Source organism: Salmo salar, chromosome ssa08, assembly GCF_905237065.1.
Source record: "Salmo salar chromosome ssa08, Ssal_v3.1, whole genome shotgun sequence".
NCBI classification, from domain to species: Eukaryota; Metazoa; Chordata; class Actinopteri; order Salmoniformes; family Salmonidae; genus Salmo; species Salmo salar.
Genome location: NC_059449.1, coordinates 20,334,440 through 20,354,624, shown reverse-complemented (window position 1 = coordinate 20,354,624; position 20,185 = coordinate 20,334,440). Strand labels below are relative to the sequence as shown.

The window sequence follows — 20,185 nt, the reverse complement described above, 5'->3', positions numbered from 1 at the left end:
GTGTGTCATCTGATGAAGATCATCAAAGGTTAGTGCTGCATTTAGCTGTCTTCTGGGTTTTTGTGACATTATATGCTAGCTTGAAAAATGGGTGTCTGATTATTTCTGGCTGGGTACTCTGCTGACATAATCTAAGGTTTTGCTTTCGTTGTAAAGCCTTTTTGAAATCGGACAGTGTGGTTAGATTAATGAGAGTCTTGTCTTTAAAATGGTGTAAAACAGTCATATGTTTGAGAAATTGAAGTAATAGCATTTCTAAGGTATTTGAATAACGCGCCACAGGATTCCACTGGCTGTTACGTAGGTGGGACGATTTGGTGCCACCTACCCTAGAGAGGTTAACTAAGTCAGTAGCCACGCCCATGTGAATAGGCATTGGTTGGAAATTATGAACCAACCCCTTTTCTACGTTTCTATAAAAGCCCATTGCCCCAAAGTCACGTCAGTTCCGAATACCGTGATGCTCCTGTCCTCATGTTTTTAAAAGGGCTAATTCTAATGTCAACCAAACAGGCCAGGAAACGTGGGAGCTTGCTCTATTTGTGAAATGGTATGAACTCTAAACTACTGATCACTCAAGAAGAAGTGAGTCCTAGAGTCCTAATTTTATAATTTATTTACATATTAGGGTACCTGAGGATTGATTAGGAACGTTGTTTGATATGATTGGAAGAAGTTTATTGGTAACTTACGGGATTCATTTGTATGCATTTTGAACAAGGGAAACTGGTGGATTACTGAGTCAAGCGTGCCAATGAAACTTACTTTTTTGGGATATAAAGAAGGACTTTATCGAACAAAAGGACCATTTGTTATATAGCTGGGACCCTTGTGATTGCAACCAGATGAAGATCTTCAAAGGTAAGTGATTTATTTTATCGCTATTTCTGACTTTTGTGATGCCTCTGCTTGGTTGGAAAATGTTGTAATGCTTTTGTGTGCGGGGCGCTGTCCTCAGATAATCGCATGGTGTGCTTTCACCGTAAAGCCTTTTTGAAATCTGACAAAGCGGCTGGATTAACAAGAAGTTAAGCTTTTAAATGATGTATGACACTTGAATTTTGTTGAATGTTTAATATTATGATTTCTGTAATTTGAATTTAGCGCGCTGCAATTTCACCGGATGTTGTCGAGGTGGGACGCTAGCGTTCCAATGATCCGTAAGAAGTTAACCCTTTGAATGAAAGAAAATTGTATTCCCTTTAAAGTTTAACCAAGTCATTGGCCCGCCCCCGTGAGCACAGACATGATCTGGCGTCATGGAACAGCCATTTTCTGCTTTTACGAATAAAACCCCCACCTGAAGAAATCCTTTTCAGACCATGCGTACCTCGATCACCGAGGGGGTGACGGTTTGAGTAGAGACCACAAAAACCTCAGTTTAAGCGAAGGTTGTAATGGTTTTTTAATTCCTAACCATACCACGTGGAGCATTGGCTACACGGCGGGAAATTGTTAAACTCTGAGACTATCGATCCCGACAGAATAAGAGCAAATCTTAGATAATAATTACTAGTCTGCAGCTAGAAATGTTAACCTGGGATGCGAAGACCGACAACCGCCTGAAACATCTAGGCTATAAGACCATTTCTGAATGGTACTCTGAACTATCCATTCTAACCACGAAAGACTTCAGGGAAGAAGAGAGACGGTCGGATGAACTTTCTAACAGAAGGACTGACTATTCCAACAGAGATCACAACGACACACTGGGCGTAAATATTTATTGATTGCAATTATTCCCGAATGAGTAAGCGTTCATGTGCAAAGCTTTAGCATTTCAATTAATATAATTATCAACTGTGTAGTAATTATTTTGTAATTCCCACCCTTCTCAGTCCACACCCACTTCCCTTAGTCCACCAAGCCGTCATATCGGCTTAGCCCACTAGGGAACCTCCCCTATAATTTCCTTGTAACCATATCTACTGTTTGTTTGTTTATGCATTTCTGTGATTATTTAGTTAGTTAGTAAATAAATGATTAGGACAATTGTTGTATGGCTGGGTAAAGGCTGGGTTTGTGCAGATAACCAACAATTTCCGACGTTTGTAATGAGACTAACGTGAGGTAAAGAATAATTCATTAATTAGAAGACTAATTGATGAGATATTAAAATATCTTCAGTTTTGCATTAGGAAAATTACAACTTTGTAATCTGAAGATTTTCCTTTGTGCCCCGACTTCCTAGTTAATTACATTTACATGATTAGTTTAATCACGTAATAATAATTACAGAGAATTGATTTGATAAAATAAGTCTTCACTTTAATGATGCCAAAGTCATGACACATGATTAGTTTAATCTGGTAATGATAATTACAGAGAATTGATATGATAAAATAGCAGGTCTTCACATTTAATGACAAGCCAGATTCACTGGCTCTTTCCCCGATGAGTCACCAGCGGACAATTTCTACACTATGTTTTAATTACGTTGTTTTTAATTTGCTTTTTTATTTACATTGTCTTTTTTTTTTACTACCTTGTCGTTTTTTCTGCTTTTTTTGTCAGAAAAAGTTCACGTCAATCCATGGAGGCAGAAATCACATTTTCAAAGTTTAATTCGATAGACAAAAGCTGCGAAAGGAGAGTTGAAAATAAAGCGAAAGCAGGGCCAGAAAAGTAATGTTTGGAAAAAATTTGGTGAAGTGGTAAAAGAGCATGATAGCAGTGTTATGGTATGCTATGTTATATGTGATGATTGTGACATGCTCCACAAATGTGTCAGTCACAAAATGGGACTTCAAATAGGCCAATGGCACATCAAGGGGAACTGTAGCCTACTGTTTAGATGGGTTAAATAGAAACTGAAATCTGGACACTGACCGTAGGTCTATAACCTCTCATATAGCCTTAATATCAACTCCTGCAGAATTAAACACTTATTGCAGTAAAATGATACACCAAATGTAGGCAAAGCTTGGACTTGGGAACAGGAGTGGAGAAATCTGATTTATTTATTTCTGCATTTTGACAGAATGCAATGCTTAGTTCGATACTATCTGTAGAGGTGCTGTCTTCATCGTAAAAGCAACATAAAAGCTGATCGTATTTTAACCACAAATTATGCATCGAAGCCGAAATGAAATCTCATCAGAAACACTTTGGGTCATTTTCACAGCTTTATTTTCCCTTACAACCGGTCAAACTGATTTAATTTGGACATTTTGAACAGAAAATATTTTAAAAAATTTGTTGCATTATTGTATTTTCTCCACAGTCCCTAAACGGTTTTGCTCGGTGAAAGATTACAGAACTTCACCAATGTCAACTAGCATTCATTCTATTGATCTATTACGTTATTCTGTTGAGCAAGAGTTTATTTATTCTTCTAGGGCAACATATACTATTTTTTATTTATTTCACTTTTATTTAACCAGGTAGTCAAGTTGAGAACACGTTCTCATTTACAAATGCGACCTGGCCAAGATAAAGCAAAGCAGTTCGACACATATAACACAGAGTTACACATGGAGTAAAAACAAACATACAGTCAATAATACAGTAGAAAAATAAGTCTATATACAATGTGAGCAAATGAGGTGAGATAAGGGAGGTAAAGGCAATAAATAGGCCATGGTGGCGAAGTAAATACAATATAGCAATTAAAACACTGGAATGGTAGATTTGTCAGTAGATGAGTGTGCAAAGTAGAAATACTGGGGTGCAAAGGAACAAAATAAATAAATAAATACAGGAGGGGAAGTGGTAGTTGTTTCGGCTATTTATAGATGGGCTATGTACAGGTGCAGTGATCTGTGAACTGCTCTGACAACTGGTGCTTAAAGCTAGCGAGAGAGATAAGTGTTTCCAGTTTCAGAGATTTTTGTAGTTCGTTCCAGTCATTGGCAGCAGAGAACTGGAAGGAGAGGCGGCCGAAGGAGGAATTGGCTTTGGGGGTGACAAGTGAGATATACCTGCTGGAACGCGTGCTACGGGTGGGGGCAGCTATGGAGACCAGCGAGCAGAGATAAGGCAAAAAAGATGCTACATGTATCTAATTATTTACAAGTTGTCTAACAAACAGCCTACCAAAATGTTGGAAATTATAAGCAGGAACATATCTAAATCAAGCAAAACAAAGTGATGCACCCCATGTCAAAGAAATATTGAGTGTGGGGGTCAGATTTTCACCTTATCACATAGTCAGGTGGTTGCGGATGGGTTATTAGCAATTGCGGGCGGGTGTGGGTGAACAAACAGATGACCCTCGCACCACTAGTGTGCGTATGTAGTATATCTTAATGTGTCGGCGTGTGCTTGTGTAAGAAATGGAATTCACCCTGGCACTCCTAATAATGCACTTGTTTCTAACTTTCACAAAAGGTCAAGTCTTCAGAATGTTGTGTACACGCTGTACCACATGGAGACAGTTTGAAAACAGAGCATTCCATTGCTCTATTTGTATACAAATAACAGACCCAGACCGAATTCCAAATCAATCTGCATGGAATTTAACAAAGCAGTTCAAGATTCTGCACATATGACATTCAGGTACCATGCATTGCATTTCTACCCGACTGATGCCATTCAGATTCTTAGAGCAAGACAAGAGACATGTAAAGAAACCTTTCACAGAACCAACAAGAAGTTTGATCTGAGTGTTCTTGTAACGGTTGTCGTCGGGAATAGATGACCAAAACGCAGCAGGAATGTGGATGCTCATCTTGATATTTATTTTAAATAACGAGAACACCAAAACAGTCTTGTCAGGCACACTCAGCAAACAAGAAACAATCTCCCACAAACACTAAACCAAACACTTATATAGGACTCTCAATCAGAGGCAACGAGGAAACACCTGGCTCCAATTGAGAATCCAACCCTAATAAACAAAACATAGAACAGTACCCAAAAACCCGGAAATAATAAATCAAACACCCTACTAACTAAACCTCCACCCCGAACCACATAAAACAAATACCCTCTGCTACTTCCTGACCAAACTACAATAACAAATAACCCTTATACTGGTCAGGACGTGACAGTTCTCAACCACGAGATCCGTTTCGGCACCTTCGCCACAAGCTCTTTAAGATCCGACTTAACCAACTTTGGGAACGTGTCTTGCTTTGAGATCCACACTTGCTTTGGATCTGAGCTAACTTCTTACTCAGCCTTTCCTGAAGAGAGAGAAGCTTTAATTTCATCATATGAGATTTTCAAAGTCACCAAAATCCAGACAAAGTCACCAGTGGATAACCTGTTGTGTTAAGTCATCTACACACTAAAGGGCAAGGGAGTAGACAGTGATCTGAATTGCAAATTGATTTTGAATGGAGGAGAATGAAACATCATCAGAGCATTAGATACAGGCTACATAATACTCTATATTATGTTGATAACTACTGTATATTACTGATCATTACCAACGTACGATGAGAAGTAGCCTGAATTGACACAGCTGCCCCTGTTACAATGATGCTTGTACAAACTCAAACCCAGTCACAGAGAAACATAGCAAGCAGAAGTAAGGGTAAATCCAGATCTTTACTTAAAATCTAGGCAGAAATAATGCATCAGCACCAGCGTGCACTAAACAAAACATAAGATCTCAGCAACGCAGCAGGCCAAATGAGGAACCAAAATTGCCAGGCAACCAGGTGAACAGAAAAGGTAATTAAACACAGGTGAAAATAATGAGAACAATCAGGGTAACCTGGGAACTAGAAAACAAGGCAAGGATGCCCTCCAGCGGCAACCCAAGGAAACACACTCAAAATAACTCAGGAACTGTGACAGCCCCAGCTTTACAGTGTAGAGATTCTGGCTGTGTTCCAGGTCAGCTACATTGCAGACGCATGCCTAATCTCACGCCTGGATAGGCCTTTAACATATCAACTAACCAGGTCATTTAGCAATCTGATGCACACTACGCTGTCGATGACGTGGCACACAACCATTGGCTGATAAAATGCAACGTCTGCAATGTATTCGGCCTGTAATGCAACCCCTGTTAAAGCTTGTTTTAACCTGCATTTACTGCTACTGTATTACAATTGTTGAGATTAAATGTCTTGGTCATGTGTAATAATTTCTTGACATTTGCTGTCATGTACACCTTGACCACGGCTAGCTACAGTACACATGGCAGCTTTTTACTTTTGGAAGGGGAGGGATTTTTCGGCCACACGTTGCACAAGACTTGCAAAGAAAGGGGGGAGGGGCGCTACCAAAGATGATCCTTCCTGGTTCCACCACTAGTCCAAAATCTCAATCCCCCACAACCAACACTAGTAACTGTCCAGAGGCCAGCGCTCACACAATAATTGGTTCTGAGTTGTCGAGATGAAGCCAAGGAGGACCAGCCACTATCATCACATACACATCTGAGTGACATTGTGGCTAACATGATAAAGCTTCTTTCACTTTAAACCATTTTCAAAATCGTTAAAATCACCTTATGTGCCTGACTGTCATGCCTAATGGCTGTACAAAGACATGACATGTTAGTACTGGCTTTAAAGCTTCCTTCACATCACATGGTTTACAAAATCCTACAGTTTACCTTTCACACTATGCGAGTCTTGACAGGATTGCGCATGTCCCGTTATGTCTAATCTGAAATTAATTATACCAGACAAGCTGACTCAATTGAACCTAAGGTCAGTTCGTAACTGGTTGGAAGAATAACAAGAGTGAGGAGAAAATAAAACTTGGAGGGCTCTCTGAGGCTGAGTGAGAGGGTTGGGTGAGAGAGCACTGAGAAGGGTAAGTCGTTTCCTGTGTCTGTGAGGTCAGGGGCCGTACGCCTCTCAGAGTAGGAGTGCTGATCTAGGATCAGTTTGGCCTTTTATATCATAACAAATAATATTACAAGGACAGAGGTTCCTAGATCAGCCCCTGAGCTCCCTACTGCTCAATCAACTAATCACAACCAGCAGAGAGAGTGGGAGGAGGAGACAAAACAAAGATGAATGATACAGCACAGTATCAACCATAAATACCATGCTAGCCTTTTCCATTCTGTCGGTTTCATTAAGTACATTGTTCACCTGGAAAAACTGGTTTGAGAGACTCAGTCAAGCATAACCGACATACGTTGATAACGTGTAAGAACAATATAGGCCATAGGTTAATAGAGAGAAAGGACTATATGTAGGGTTCTGTCTGGTATGTTGTTCTACCATATGACTAAACACACTGGCCACGTCCAACTCCCCATACTAACTAGTAGGCTGATGGATATGAGAAAATACAATGTTTTATAGTATGTGAAATGTCTTCTATTGAGTCACAATCATTTCAGTTTTGAATTAATGTAGTGTCCTTCACTACATGCTATTGAGGAAGAGAATTGTCACTTCAGACCCAGATAATAATTAGCTGAAAATCAGACATGTGGATAGACTGTAGAAGACACATTCTCAGTATGGGTGAGTCTAGTACGTTAATATTTGATGCTTACTGCATACATTTTAACTAGACTGTACATTGTAAATAGCATCGTAATAACCAGACAGATAACCATGTAGAGTAATATTAATTTAAGAGATCCGGCCGGCTCGCCAGGCTACATTCTAAATAGTATGTAGTATGATTAGAACACAGTAGTTTTAGTCAGTAGTAGTCAAGACAGATGTTGGACACAGTCTAGGTGGTTTGTCTAAGAGGGAGGTTGACAATAAACATCAAATAGTACAACAATCAAGGATATATTTTAGTCATTAACCTTTTTTTAATTGATCTGATAAAGGGGTTTTCATATTCACATGACTATCTCACACCTGTTAATGGGCCACACACTTATTTAGGAGTTGGATTCTGGGGAAACAAACGTTTTAAATAGAGGGTTGACAGATGCTTCGGTCTAGGTAGGCTGTGGTGACATGGAGCATTATTCACAGTTACCAGAAGAGGGAAACATTTCACTTAACCAGGACCACGGTTGCCTACAAGGTGCAGTACTTCCCAACCCTCTCCTCTGGGACGACCAGACTGGCACAATTGCATCAATTAGTCAAGGGGTTGATGGTTAGTAGAATGAATCAGGTTTGCCAGTTTAGGGCTAAAACCAAAATGTGAAACATCTGGTGGTCCTGAGATGAGTGGACTGGACTGGGGGCCTCAATCTTCACTGTTCACTTCCATTATTCTTGGTAATTGATTGATTAAAGTGGTATATTGGCTATTAGTATTCCAGGCCTGAATCAGTCCATGATTAGAGGAGAAGGATGATGATGAGGTTTAAGGGTCTTTCTGTACTGTTACTATGGGAACCTTTATTTAGTACCAGCAGTGGTGTTGCTGGTGTTGGTCATGTTCACACGTAGATCAGTATGGAAGAAGTGTGAACAAACAATTCTCAGAAGCCATGTGTTGTTTCCTGCCTGTGTCCGTGCTTTAGAATGTGACCTCTATTGATCTGTGCAAACTCTATCAACCTACCAGGTCTCTCACATATCACTCATAACAAAGGAATGGAACCCTGTCAACCTACCAGGTCTCTCACATCTCAGTCATAACAAAGGAATGGATCCCTGTCAACCTACCAGGTCTCTAACATATCAGTCATAACAAAGTAATGGAACCCTGTCAACCTACCAGGTCTCTAACATCTCAGTCATAACAAAGGAATGGAACCCTGTCAACCTACCAGGTCTCTAACATCTCAGTCATAACAAAGGAATGGCACCCTGTCAACCTACCAGGTCTCTAACATCTCAGTCATAACAAAGGAATGGAACCCTGTCAACCTACCAGGTCTCTAACATCTCAGTCATAACAAAGGAATGGCACCCTGTCAACCTACCAGGTCTCTCACATCTCAGTCATAACAAAGGAATGGAACCCTGTCAACCTACCAGGTCTCTCACATCTCAGTCATAACAAAGGAATGGAACCCTGTCAACCTACCAGGTCTCTAACATCTCAGTCATAACAAAGGAATGGATCCCTGTCAACCTACCAGGTCTCTCACATCTCAGTCATAACAAAGGAATGGAACCCTGTCAATCTACCAGGTCTCTAACATCTCAGTCATAACAAAGGAATGGAACCCTGTCAACCTACCAGGTCTCTAACATCTCAGTCATAACAAAGTAAAGGTAACAACCATAACCAGCAGTACTAGAATATTGGGATACTGTCTAAATCATACCCTGGACTCTGGTGAGAGACCACTGAAAACCAAACACACACTAATATACCCAGAGGCCTTTAGTGCAGTGTTTCCCAAACTCAGTCCTCTGGACCCAAAGGAGTGCACTTTTTGTTTTTTGCCTGAACTCTACACAGCTGTTTCAAATTATCAAAGCTTAATGATTAGCTGAATCAGCTGTGTAGAGCTAGGACAAAACTACCCTTTGGGGTCCCGTGGGCTGAGTTTGGGAACCCTGCTTTAGTTATTTGACATGGTTCATTCTGCACAGCAGCCAGAAGAGGGCAGTATTTAACTCCACCAGCAAAAGGAAGGATTGGCAGACAAAACTCAGACTGGAAAAACCTGTTTCTGGAGTGCTGCAGGTACTGCAGGATTTTGTCACAACTACAGACCACACTGAGCTACTTAGCTAATTGATCAGTTCAGTGATTGCCTAAATTCAACACACCTGGTCTTCCAGGTCAGTTAAATGAAAAACGGGAAGTGCCTGCAGCACTCCAGGACCAGGTCTCCATACTACACTGTACAGTAGGTGCAGTACTTCCCAACCCTATCCTCTGGGACCACCAGACAGGCACACCTGCATCAATTAGTCAAGGGGTTGATGGTTAGTAGACTGAATCAGGTGTGCCAGATTAGGTCTAAAACAAAAATGTGAAACGTCTGTTGGTCCCTGAGGAGAGGGTTGGAAAACCCTGTACTGGGGGCCTCAATCTTCACTGTAGTGCTGCTTTCCATTATTCTGGGGTATTGATTGATTCAAGTGATATATTGGCTTTTAGTATTCCAGACCTGAATCAGTCCCTGATAAGAGGAGAAGGATGATGATGAGGTTTAAGGGTCTTTCTGTACTGTTACTATGGGAACCTTTATTTAGTATCAGCAATGGTGTTGCTGGTGTTGGTCATGTTCACACGTAGATCAGTATGAAAGAAGTGTGAACAAACAATTCTCAGAAGTCATTTGTTGTTGTGTGTGTGTGCACGTGTTTACTGTGCTATGGTGTTTGAGGCCTGTGTTTGTGCCTGATCTTAGCAAGAGAGTTTACAAACTGAAGAGTACTAAGAAAGAAAAAAGTGACCTGAAATGCCAGATGGTTAATAAAACACTCCGATGGTTTAACCACTCCAAGGAGAATAAAATCAAACCAGCAACACAGATTTTCTGCATTCAGTCAAATTATGACATTTTGTGTTGTATTGTCGATTGTATTGTAACCCTTGGCTTCCCCATCCATTGTTGCTCTCTCCCACAAATGCTGGAAATAATCAGTAATAAAACATTAGCAGAACATTCCCAACTTTCAGATTGTCAGATCTGTCCTATTGTAAATGTTACATACATTGTTTGTTAGATTGTTAACATTTCTTCTGCCAGTGAATTGGCATTTGCTGTCATGTGCACTGCAGCTTTTGCTAAAAACCTAGAATGAAAAGCATTGAGCAATATTACATCTCCTGTCCTATTTATCCACTACCTGTACATCTGTTATAAAGATTTTAATTTCAGCTCACTTGAAGAAAATGAGTTTGTTCTCAGTTTTATAATTAGAAAAGGCTACAAAGATATTTAGATTTAAACAAAAATTCAAACATTGACAAAGATGAAGAAATAGTTGTAGAAATAAATGACACTTATTAATGGCTTCGAAATAAACTTGATGGAGAGCAGAAGCAGGGTGAGGTTTAAGGGTCTTTCTGTACTGTTACTATGGGAACCTTTATTTAGTATCAGCAATGGTGTTGCTGGTGTTGGTCATGTTAACACGTAGATCAGCATGGAAGAAGTGTGAACAAACAATTCTCAGAAGTCATTTGGTGTGTGTGTGTGTGTGTGTGTGTGTGTGTGTGTGTGTTCACTGGTACTTGTGCCTGTTCTCAGCATGAGAGGCGGGACTGTGAAAGTAACCACAAGCGCACTGGTGAGCACTGGCACAAGGCTCCTGAAAGTTTAACATTTGAATGCTGATTCTGTATCTTACAAGTTGCCCCTTGACCAATACATTTTGACATCATGTCAAGACATAAGATCCTAACCTTTACTGTGATGTATTTCATCCAGGCTTGGATTTTGGGTTTGGACTCCAAGATGGTAAGATACTACACTATTTTGAGAGAGAGAGAGTGAAAGAGCAAAATAACAGGCAACATTTCTGTATGGACAAAGTTATGTGTCACGGGACTCGTCTGAAGGTAACCGATACCGGTTTTAAAAAGATGAATCGAAGAATGAAGGTAGTTTTGTGCATACCCCAAAAAAGGCGTTATATATGTGTAAAGAAATATATATATATACATACACATTTCCTGAGTTTTCTTATATCGCCTAGCTTTAGGACCGACACTTTAGAACCTTGTTTTTTCGGAATAATTTTTTGACTGTGCTTTCTGCCATTGATGAATGTGTTATCCAATGTGTTTCTATGGGGTTAGGAATGGCCAATTATTTTATTTTTCATCAAATTATTATTACTTTTTTATATACCTAACGGGGTCCTAAAATTCAAAATCAAATAGCTAAATGATCCATAGTATGACCATCTTAAAACAATTCCATGTCAACTCAGCACCTCCCACCCACCCACAACATCTTAAACATCTTAAATAACTAACAGACTTACAGCTGTCTCTCATCATAATAATATTATCTGCATTTTCTTGTTTCATACCTGTTTGTCTATTTTTCTTTCTTCCATTCACTAAAGGTCAGTCTCCCTCTGCATGGTCTAAAATCCAACATCCCTTTAAACATGGCTCCAGACTCTGTTGATGACTCCTACAAGGGCTGTGAGGAGAAGATGTTCAGGAAGGTGATAGACCTTTACCTGCCAAAAGAGAGACAAGAGAACAAAGATTTCAACCAGGCTTGGACCGCTGCTGAGAAGCATTACAAAAAAAAAGGAAAACTGTCTAAAAACTATTCCCTGGCAATCCAGGTGTATGTGAATGCAACATCCAACATTTACAAGTCATTCAACGAGGCCACTCGTAGCCAAAAGAAGAGCTACAGCACAACATTCCAGTACCACTCCCTGCACTTCCTTCTGACCAATGCCTTACGAATCCTGAACAACAATTTTTTTAAACGCTTTATTAAAAAGCATTTCTATACCTTCCGTGGAACCAATGTGACTTTCCACCATGACCGAAATCCTACAATAAGATTCGGACAGTTCACCTCGAGCTCTTTAGACAAGGAAATTGCTAAAGGCTTTGGAACTAAATCCTGTTTTGAGATCGCTACCTACTTTGGTGCCCCACTGGGGAAGTACTCTCAGCTGCCACATGAGAAAGAAGTGTTGATTCCCCCCTACGAGGTGTTCAAAATTACAGAGGTGATGAAGAGAACAGACAAGAAAGACCTGTGGTGTGACGTCGTTTACAAACTGCAGAGTACTAAGAAAGGAAAAAGTGACCTGAATTGCCAGATGGTTAACAAAACACTCCAAAGAGAATAAAATCAAACCAGCAACACAAGTTTTCTGCTTTCAATCAAATATGACAAGCAGATTTTATTGCAACCCCCAGCGTCCCCATCCATCATCGCTCCCGCCTACAAATGCAGGAAATATTTAGTAATAAAAGCAGAACTTTCCCAACTTTCAGATTGTCAGACCAGTCCTGTAATAAATGCTACACACATTGTTTGTTAGATTGTTAAAATTTCCTCTGCCAGTGAATTGGCATTTGTTGTCATGTGCATTGCAGCTTTTGTTAAAACCAATAAAGAAAAGCATTCAGCAATATTACATCTCCTGTCCTATTTATCCACTACCTGTAAGGACAGCAGAGATGAGTAATAAAAGTAACTTTACTCAACATTACCAAATACATGTAGATATACCAAGCCCACACAAAAGGACCGAAATACATAAAACAAACCCCCACAAAAATCATGGGGAAAACAGAGGGTTAAATAGTGAACATGTAATTGGGGAATTGCAACCAGGTGTGTAAAACAAACACAAAACAAATGGAAAATGAAAAGTGGATCGGCGATGGCTAGAAGGCCGGCGACGTCGACAGCCGAACGCCGCCCGAACAAGGAGAGGGACCGACTTCGGCGGAAGTCGTGACACTACCTGTACATCTGCTATAAAGATATTAATGTCAGCTCACTTGAAGAAAATATCCCAGATATAATTAGAAGTGGCTACAAAGATATTTAGATTCAAAGAAAGATTAGGGAGGGAGATCAGTAGCAGGGTTAGATGTTTTCTGTAAGTCAGAGCTCAATCTATCAACCATAATGAGGAGAGAGCTGTCTCGTTCCAGGCCAACCATATTGCAGTTGAGTTGCACGCATCAACAAATGAGCATCAGAATGCTATACCACATGATTTGGTTAACTGATATGTTAAATACCTATCCAGAAGTTGTGAGTTCTGTCAGGTGTTTGCAATGTAGTCAGCCTGGAACCTTGCCAATGTTATGAGAGGCGTGGGAGGAGAGAGGGGCCGGGGTTCAGTAATCGAGAATCCTTTCAGCCGCCATTGTGTTCACTAACAGAGACAACAGAGGCCACAGGGAGGCAGTGAACAATCATACAACCTACTATCTATCCACTTTGACACACTAAACTGTTGCTTGACAACAGTTGCTTTGACAACGGGGGTGGGGCTCAGTTATCAAGAATCCTTTCAGCAGCCATGTGTTCACTGACAGAGACAACAGAAGTCACAAGGAGGCAGTGAACAATCACACAACCTACCATCTATCCACTTTGACACTAAACTGTTGCTTTGACAACTGTTGCTTTGACAACGGGGTACTAAGGTAACATACTGCAGTTAATTGTAGCTATTTGATTTGGAACTTTACTACTATAGTCCACAGAAACACATTGACTAACACATTCATAAATGGCAAAGCTTTTAAATAAAAAGGACATCTAAAGGAAAAAGGTTTGGAAGTGTCTGTCCTAGATATTGTCACGCCCTGACCTTAGATATCTCTGTTTTTCTATATTTTGGTTAGGTCAGGGTGTGACTAGGGTGGGTACTCTAGTTTTTGTATGTCTAGGGTTTTTGTATGTCATGGGGTTTTTGTATGTCTATGTTGGCCTGATATGGTTCCCAATCAGAGACAGCTGTTTATTGTTGTCTCTGATTGGGGATCATATTTAGGTAGCCATTTTCCTCATTTGTGTTGTGGGATCTTGTCAATGTATAGTTGCCTTCGTGGAGCTACTGATGTGCACTTTTCGTTTGGTTGTTTGTTGTTTTGTTCAGTGAGTTTGAATTTATAAAAATTATGTGGAGCTTTACTCACGCTGCGCCTTGGTCCGATCTTTATGACGAACGTGACAGATATAAGAAAGCTCAGAAGAAAAAATAAATATATATATAACAGACTTGCTGAGGCGTCATAAAAATAAAATCACTCCCTTCCACAACGTAAAAAAATATTTACACGTGACCCTCACCTTGTACTGTCAAAAAATGTGCAGACCCTCCCAATATTAAAATTAATAAAACAAATTGTAGCAATATGTTTTTCAACATATTGCTAGTTATTGCAATTTGTGGTGGTAATACATTTCTTTAGTTAATTTTAATATTAGGAGGGTCTGCACATTTTTTGACTGTACAAGGGGAGGGTCATGTGTAAATATTATTTTACGGAGCATCAGATACAGCTTACTTAATACTCTTTATATGTTCATATTTTCTGTATATCACTGATCATTCCACAACCCCAACCAATGTACCATAAAGTAATCTGAACTGTCCTTCTTTCCGTTGTAATGATCCAGTTATAACCAGTTTGACCCGTAATAGTTAGTGATGTCCTCTTTGGTCATTTTTTGACATCATTTATATATTTTTTATTTTTTATTTAACCTTTATTTAACTAGGCAAGTCAGTTAAAAACATTCTTATTTACAATGACAGCTTACCAAAAGGCAAAATGCCTCATGCGGGGAAGAGGGCTGGGAAAAAAATAATAAAAAATAATAATATATATATATATATATAGGAAAAAACACACATCACGACAAGAAAGACAACACTACATAAAGAGAGACCTAACACAACAACATAGCTAGGCAGCAACACAACATGGTAACCGCACAAAATATGGTACAAACATTATTGGGCACAGACAACAGCACAAAGGGCACGAAGGTGTTTCTGATTCCCTCCATCAATATTGTGTTTATATTCACCATTATGTTACTGATTCCCTCTACCGCATCAATATTGTGTTTATATTCACCATTATATTACTGATTCCCTCCACCCCATCAATATTGTGTATATTCACCATTATGTTACAGATTCCCTCCACCCCATCAATAGTGTGTTTATGTTCACCATTATGTTACTGATTGGTAGGTGGTTTAAATTTTGCACATATTCTGCCATCAATCCACGTTTTTTGGTTAGAGATGGTTTTAATAGTTACAGCAGGTACAACATCTCCTATACACTTCCTTATAAACTCGCTCACTGAGTCAGCGTGTACGTCAATGTTATTGTCTGAGGCTACCCGGAACATATCCCAATCCACGTGATCGAAGCAATCTTGAAGCGTGGAATCAGATTGGTCAGACCAGCGTTGGATAGACCTAAGCACGGGCATTTCCTGTTTTTGTTTCTGCCTATAGGAGGAGAGCGAAAAGATGGGGTCATGGCCAGATTTGCCAAAAGCAGGGCGTAGGTGGACCTTCAACGAATTGAGTTAGTGTAACGCCCTGGCCATAGAGAGGGTTTTTTTGTTCTTTATTTTGGTTAGGCCAGGGTGTTACATTGGGTGGGCGTTCTATGTTCTTTTTCTAGGTTTTTGTATTTCTGTGTTTTGGGCCGTGTGTGGCTCCCAATCAGTACAGCTGAAGTTCGTTGTTGTTGATTGAGAGTCACACATAAGGAGCATGTTTTTCCTTTGGGTTTTGTGGGTAATAGTATTTTGTTAGTGTGTTTTCCTAACAGAACTGTTTGCTGTCGTCTTTTGTTAATTTTTGTAGTGTTCTCTTTTTTCATTAAAACACTAATGATGAACACATCCTCCGCTGCGTATTGGTCCACTTTTTCCGATGATGACTTCTCTGTTTCATCTGACGACGAAGACAGCCGTTACAGTTAGTTAGAGTAGCGGTGGTCGACTGTGTTACTCGCTCGTGTAGTGCAATCAATATGCTGATAGAATTTAGGTAGCCTTGTTCTCTGATTTTCTTTGTTAAAATCCCCAGCTACAATAAATGCAGCCTCAGTATATATTTAGCATAAAGTCCAGTGAAGTTCCTTGATGCCCTTCTTGGTATCCGCTTTCGGGGGAATATACACGGCTCTGACGATAACCCATGCAAGTTCTCTTGGGTGGTAATACGGTCTGCATTTGATTGTGAGAAATTCTAAGTCAGGTGAACAAAATGACTTGAGTTCTTGTATGTTGTTACAATTACACCATGAGTCGTTAGTCATGAAACATACACCCCCGCCCTTCTTCTTACAAGAGATATATTTGTTCCTGTAGGCGCGATTCCCACGTGGGGCCAGTACAACAACAACAAAAAATGCATGAAATGTATGCATTCACTACTGTAAGTCGCTCTGGATAAGAGTGTCTGCTAAATGACTAAAATGTAAATGTAAAGATACAGCTGCTCACATTAACAGGAAATATAGTGACCAGTTACAGTTAACCCCTAGCCTTGCTAACGTTAACCATTTAGCTAATGTAGAATTCATGCTATATCATATGTTTAGCAAATTCACAACATTTTGTAAGTTTATCAAATTCGTAACATATCAGACATATTGTAATTCGTAACATATCATACAAAATGGATGATGGTTATCCACAAATTGATACATACCATATGAAAGGTAACATGTCATACTAAATGGTGTGTCTCGGATTTACATACAGGATAATACGAAATGTTCTGAGACCAGGTTGGAAATACACAGTGGTGAGTTACATAGGACTTTATGAACATGATAATGAATGTTTCAGCAGTTAGTAAACATCCTAAAATACAGAGCCTCGAACATTTCAGAACATTTAACCTATAGTCTTAAAGGAACAACCTTCCTTTTAGGAGATGTAGTATTTAGCATTTTATGTATTAATTTCCACAAGTATGTCATTTCTGTAACGGTCGTCGTAGTAAGTGGACCAAGACGCAGTGGGAATGTGTATACTCATATTATTTTTAATAGGCAGAAAGAAGGAAAACCGAAACAAAACACACATATACAAAAACGACCGGACGACAAACAGTAATGCAGGCTACACACAGCTATGCAAAAACAACCTCCCACAAAACCCATACAAAACACACCCCTCTATATAGGACCTTCAATCAGAGGCAACGAGGAACAGCTGTCTCCAATTGAAGGTCAAACCAATTAACTAAACATAGAAATAGAATAGAATAGACAGAACATAGAAATACACTAACATAGAACATAGCCCAAAAACCCCGGAACACTCTAAACAAACACCCCTCTACAGAAACACATTGCCCAACAAACCCCAAACCACATAAAACAAACACCCCCTCCCACGTCCTGACCAAACTACAATAACAAATAACCCCTTTACTGGTCAGAACGTGACAATTTCAAAAGTTTTCCTTTGTAAAGTAAGGTACCTTCATTTGGAAGACACACTGTATTCTGTTTTTGAATATTAATAATCTGTTTGTTACAGTTTATTTTACTCAGTTGACTTTGAAGACTTGGGGCATCGGCCAACCTTATCACATTAACATAAGCTAAATTGTTAGTGTGGCAATCGGAAGAATAATAACTGTTGGTTTACACTTCCATGTGTGTGTCTCTATGACTACGGTGAACTTACCAGTGTCCTCAGCTTGAGGTTGTTAATTTATGCTCCAGTTCACAGAATCCTGTCCACGGCTCTTCCTGTCAACATTAGCATAAATCTCCTCAGACTGCTCCATATAAAGGCTCATTCTAATTGCCCCCTTAAAATATACTTTGGTACTTTATGGATCTGCACACAGTACAACAAACAGTATATTATGTTGTATATCCTGTTAAACAGCTGCTTTAGTTTAACAGTCTGTTGTGCCTGAGAGCGTACAGTGTTATAGATGTAGGGAGGACTTCACACCTCATACATCCTGTTAAACAGCTGCTTTAGTTTAAAAGTCTGTTGTGTCTGAGAACGTACAGTGTTATAGATGTAGGGAGGACTTCACACCTTAACCAGTGGTTGAGCAGACAGCAACCTTCAGGAAGAGACACAACAGCAGATAGACACCATGGTGAGTGTGTGGGTATGTAGCAGGCAGGTCCACTGGTGCATTGTGTTTCCATTAGTCACGTACACGTTGTCTCTTGTTTAGTGAAGGTTGTGAGTCATTATCACCTTCCATTAGCATAGTTTTTTGTGTGTGTGTGTTTCCTCTCAGTACTGTTCTGCCCTCTGTGTGTGTCCAGGTCACACTGTTTTAATAGAAACATGTTTGTGTCCCACCGTGCAAGTCCGTTTGAAACATTCAGTATGATTCAAGATAGAATTTAAGTGATCATATATTTTAGCAGATAAAAGATTGGACTCAGTGAATTTGCACATAGATCACACAGCATTACTGAGGCTTTGACACCCCAGCCTTTAAACAGAGTTCACGTTATGGCTTGTACTCTGTGACCAGCCACCTATTTCATCACATACATCACCAATGGCCTGATGACATATAGGGGCATTTTTTCTATATATACTGTTATTCAGAAGTGTGTGGGGGAAATCTATTATGGCATCTTTCTCATTAGTTTAAAAGGGGAACTTTGTAGTGTGTGTGTGTGTGTGTGTGTGTGTGTGTGTGTGTGTGTGTGAGCCCTCTGCGTGTGTCCAACTGCAGGTCTGTTATGAGAATTTTGTTCCCAATGTTCATAAACTGAACTTCAATTAAACTACTCAGTCTGCACCCCAGAGTTTGTAAGGTTCTGGTTAAATGACACAGACGGAGGCCCAGCCTACAATAGTCAACCAAGTGTATTCACGAGAGCTCTGAATATCATACAATGTACACAGCCTTTTATACCTAACATTTGGTCATACCATATGTCATACCCCTTACAAACACCCCTCTTCTTTAACCATTCAGCATGACCATCAACATGATAACTACTAGACATCATCACTTAACCACTCAGCACTGTTTCCAACCATTAACATGATAACTACTAGACACTACCAGTAAACAACTAGAAAAGAGAGTGAGAAAGAGAGAGAGACAAAAGCATCTTAAGCCTCACAGGGATAACCAATAATTACAGTTTGATTGGTTTCTCACAGACCCAGTGTTGTTCAACACATGGTCCGTCCTTCCAACTCTTCAATGGGTCTGTTGCTGTCTGTGAGATCTCAACACAAGCCACCTTGTCATTCAAGTTGTTAGGTTCCCCTTCCATCCAATAGCTATAAACCACACAGTGAATCAGAGTTGAAAATCATCTAAAACATCATAGAGAATCAGTTCGTTAATTAACCTCGTCACAAGGCTTAATTGCTACCATGAGAGAGAGAGAGAGAGAGAGAGAGAGAGAGAGAGAGAGAGAGAGAGAGAGAGAGAGAGAGAGAGAGAGAGAGACTTTGACTTTCTTTACTGAAACATTCTCATTTCATTTAAAACTCACCACCCAACCTCCCCCTTAAAAATACATCCTGTAATGCATACATGTACCATACTCGCCTTTCCAGCAACCACATGATACAAGCCAACATCAAAATACTCAAGACAATACCAACTTCTACAACCGTATATCCAAGACATCTTCCCCAGCTATACAGACAGCCCCCCCAACACACCATATCTCCTGAAACATCTCCACACTTTTTATCATTTTATAGAACTCAAACTCAACCCTAAGGCGCGCAGAGACCATCCCATTAAACAATAATAAAGGGTCTGTTATCCCCCCACCTTTGACCCTGTTCCTCCTTGTTAGCCAAATAGCTAACTTTGCCTGAGCAAACAGAAAATTCAACAAAACACATTTTTCCTTCTCCTTACTTGAATACCTGTATCCCATTATGAACACCCCAACAGTAAAGACCACCCCCAACCTCTCACACAGACATTCCAACAGAGACATTAATGGCA

At 39.9% G+C, this 20,185-nt stretch overlaps 1 protein-coding gene across 1 annotated transcript; it reads left to right on the top strand.

Annotated features, from left to right (window-relative positions):
- Window positions 1-11,050: 11,050 nt before the first annotated feature.
- LOC106610447 (ecto-ADP-ribosyltransferase 5) lies at window positions 11,051-12,851 on the top strand. The gene is made up of 2 exons (XM_014209827.2): window positions 11,051-11,197; window positions 11,811-12,851. Exons 1-2 carry the CDS (start codon window positions 11,120-11,122, stop codon window positions 12,561-12,563), a joined length of 831 nt encoding a protein of 276 aa, XP_014065302.2. The 5' UTR covers window positions 11,051-11,119; the 3' UTR covers window positions 12,564-12,851.
- The last annotated feature ends 7,334 nt before the right edge of the window (window positions 12,852-20,185 follow it).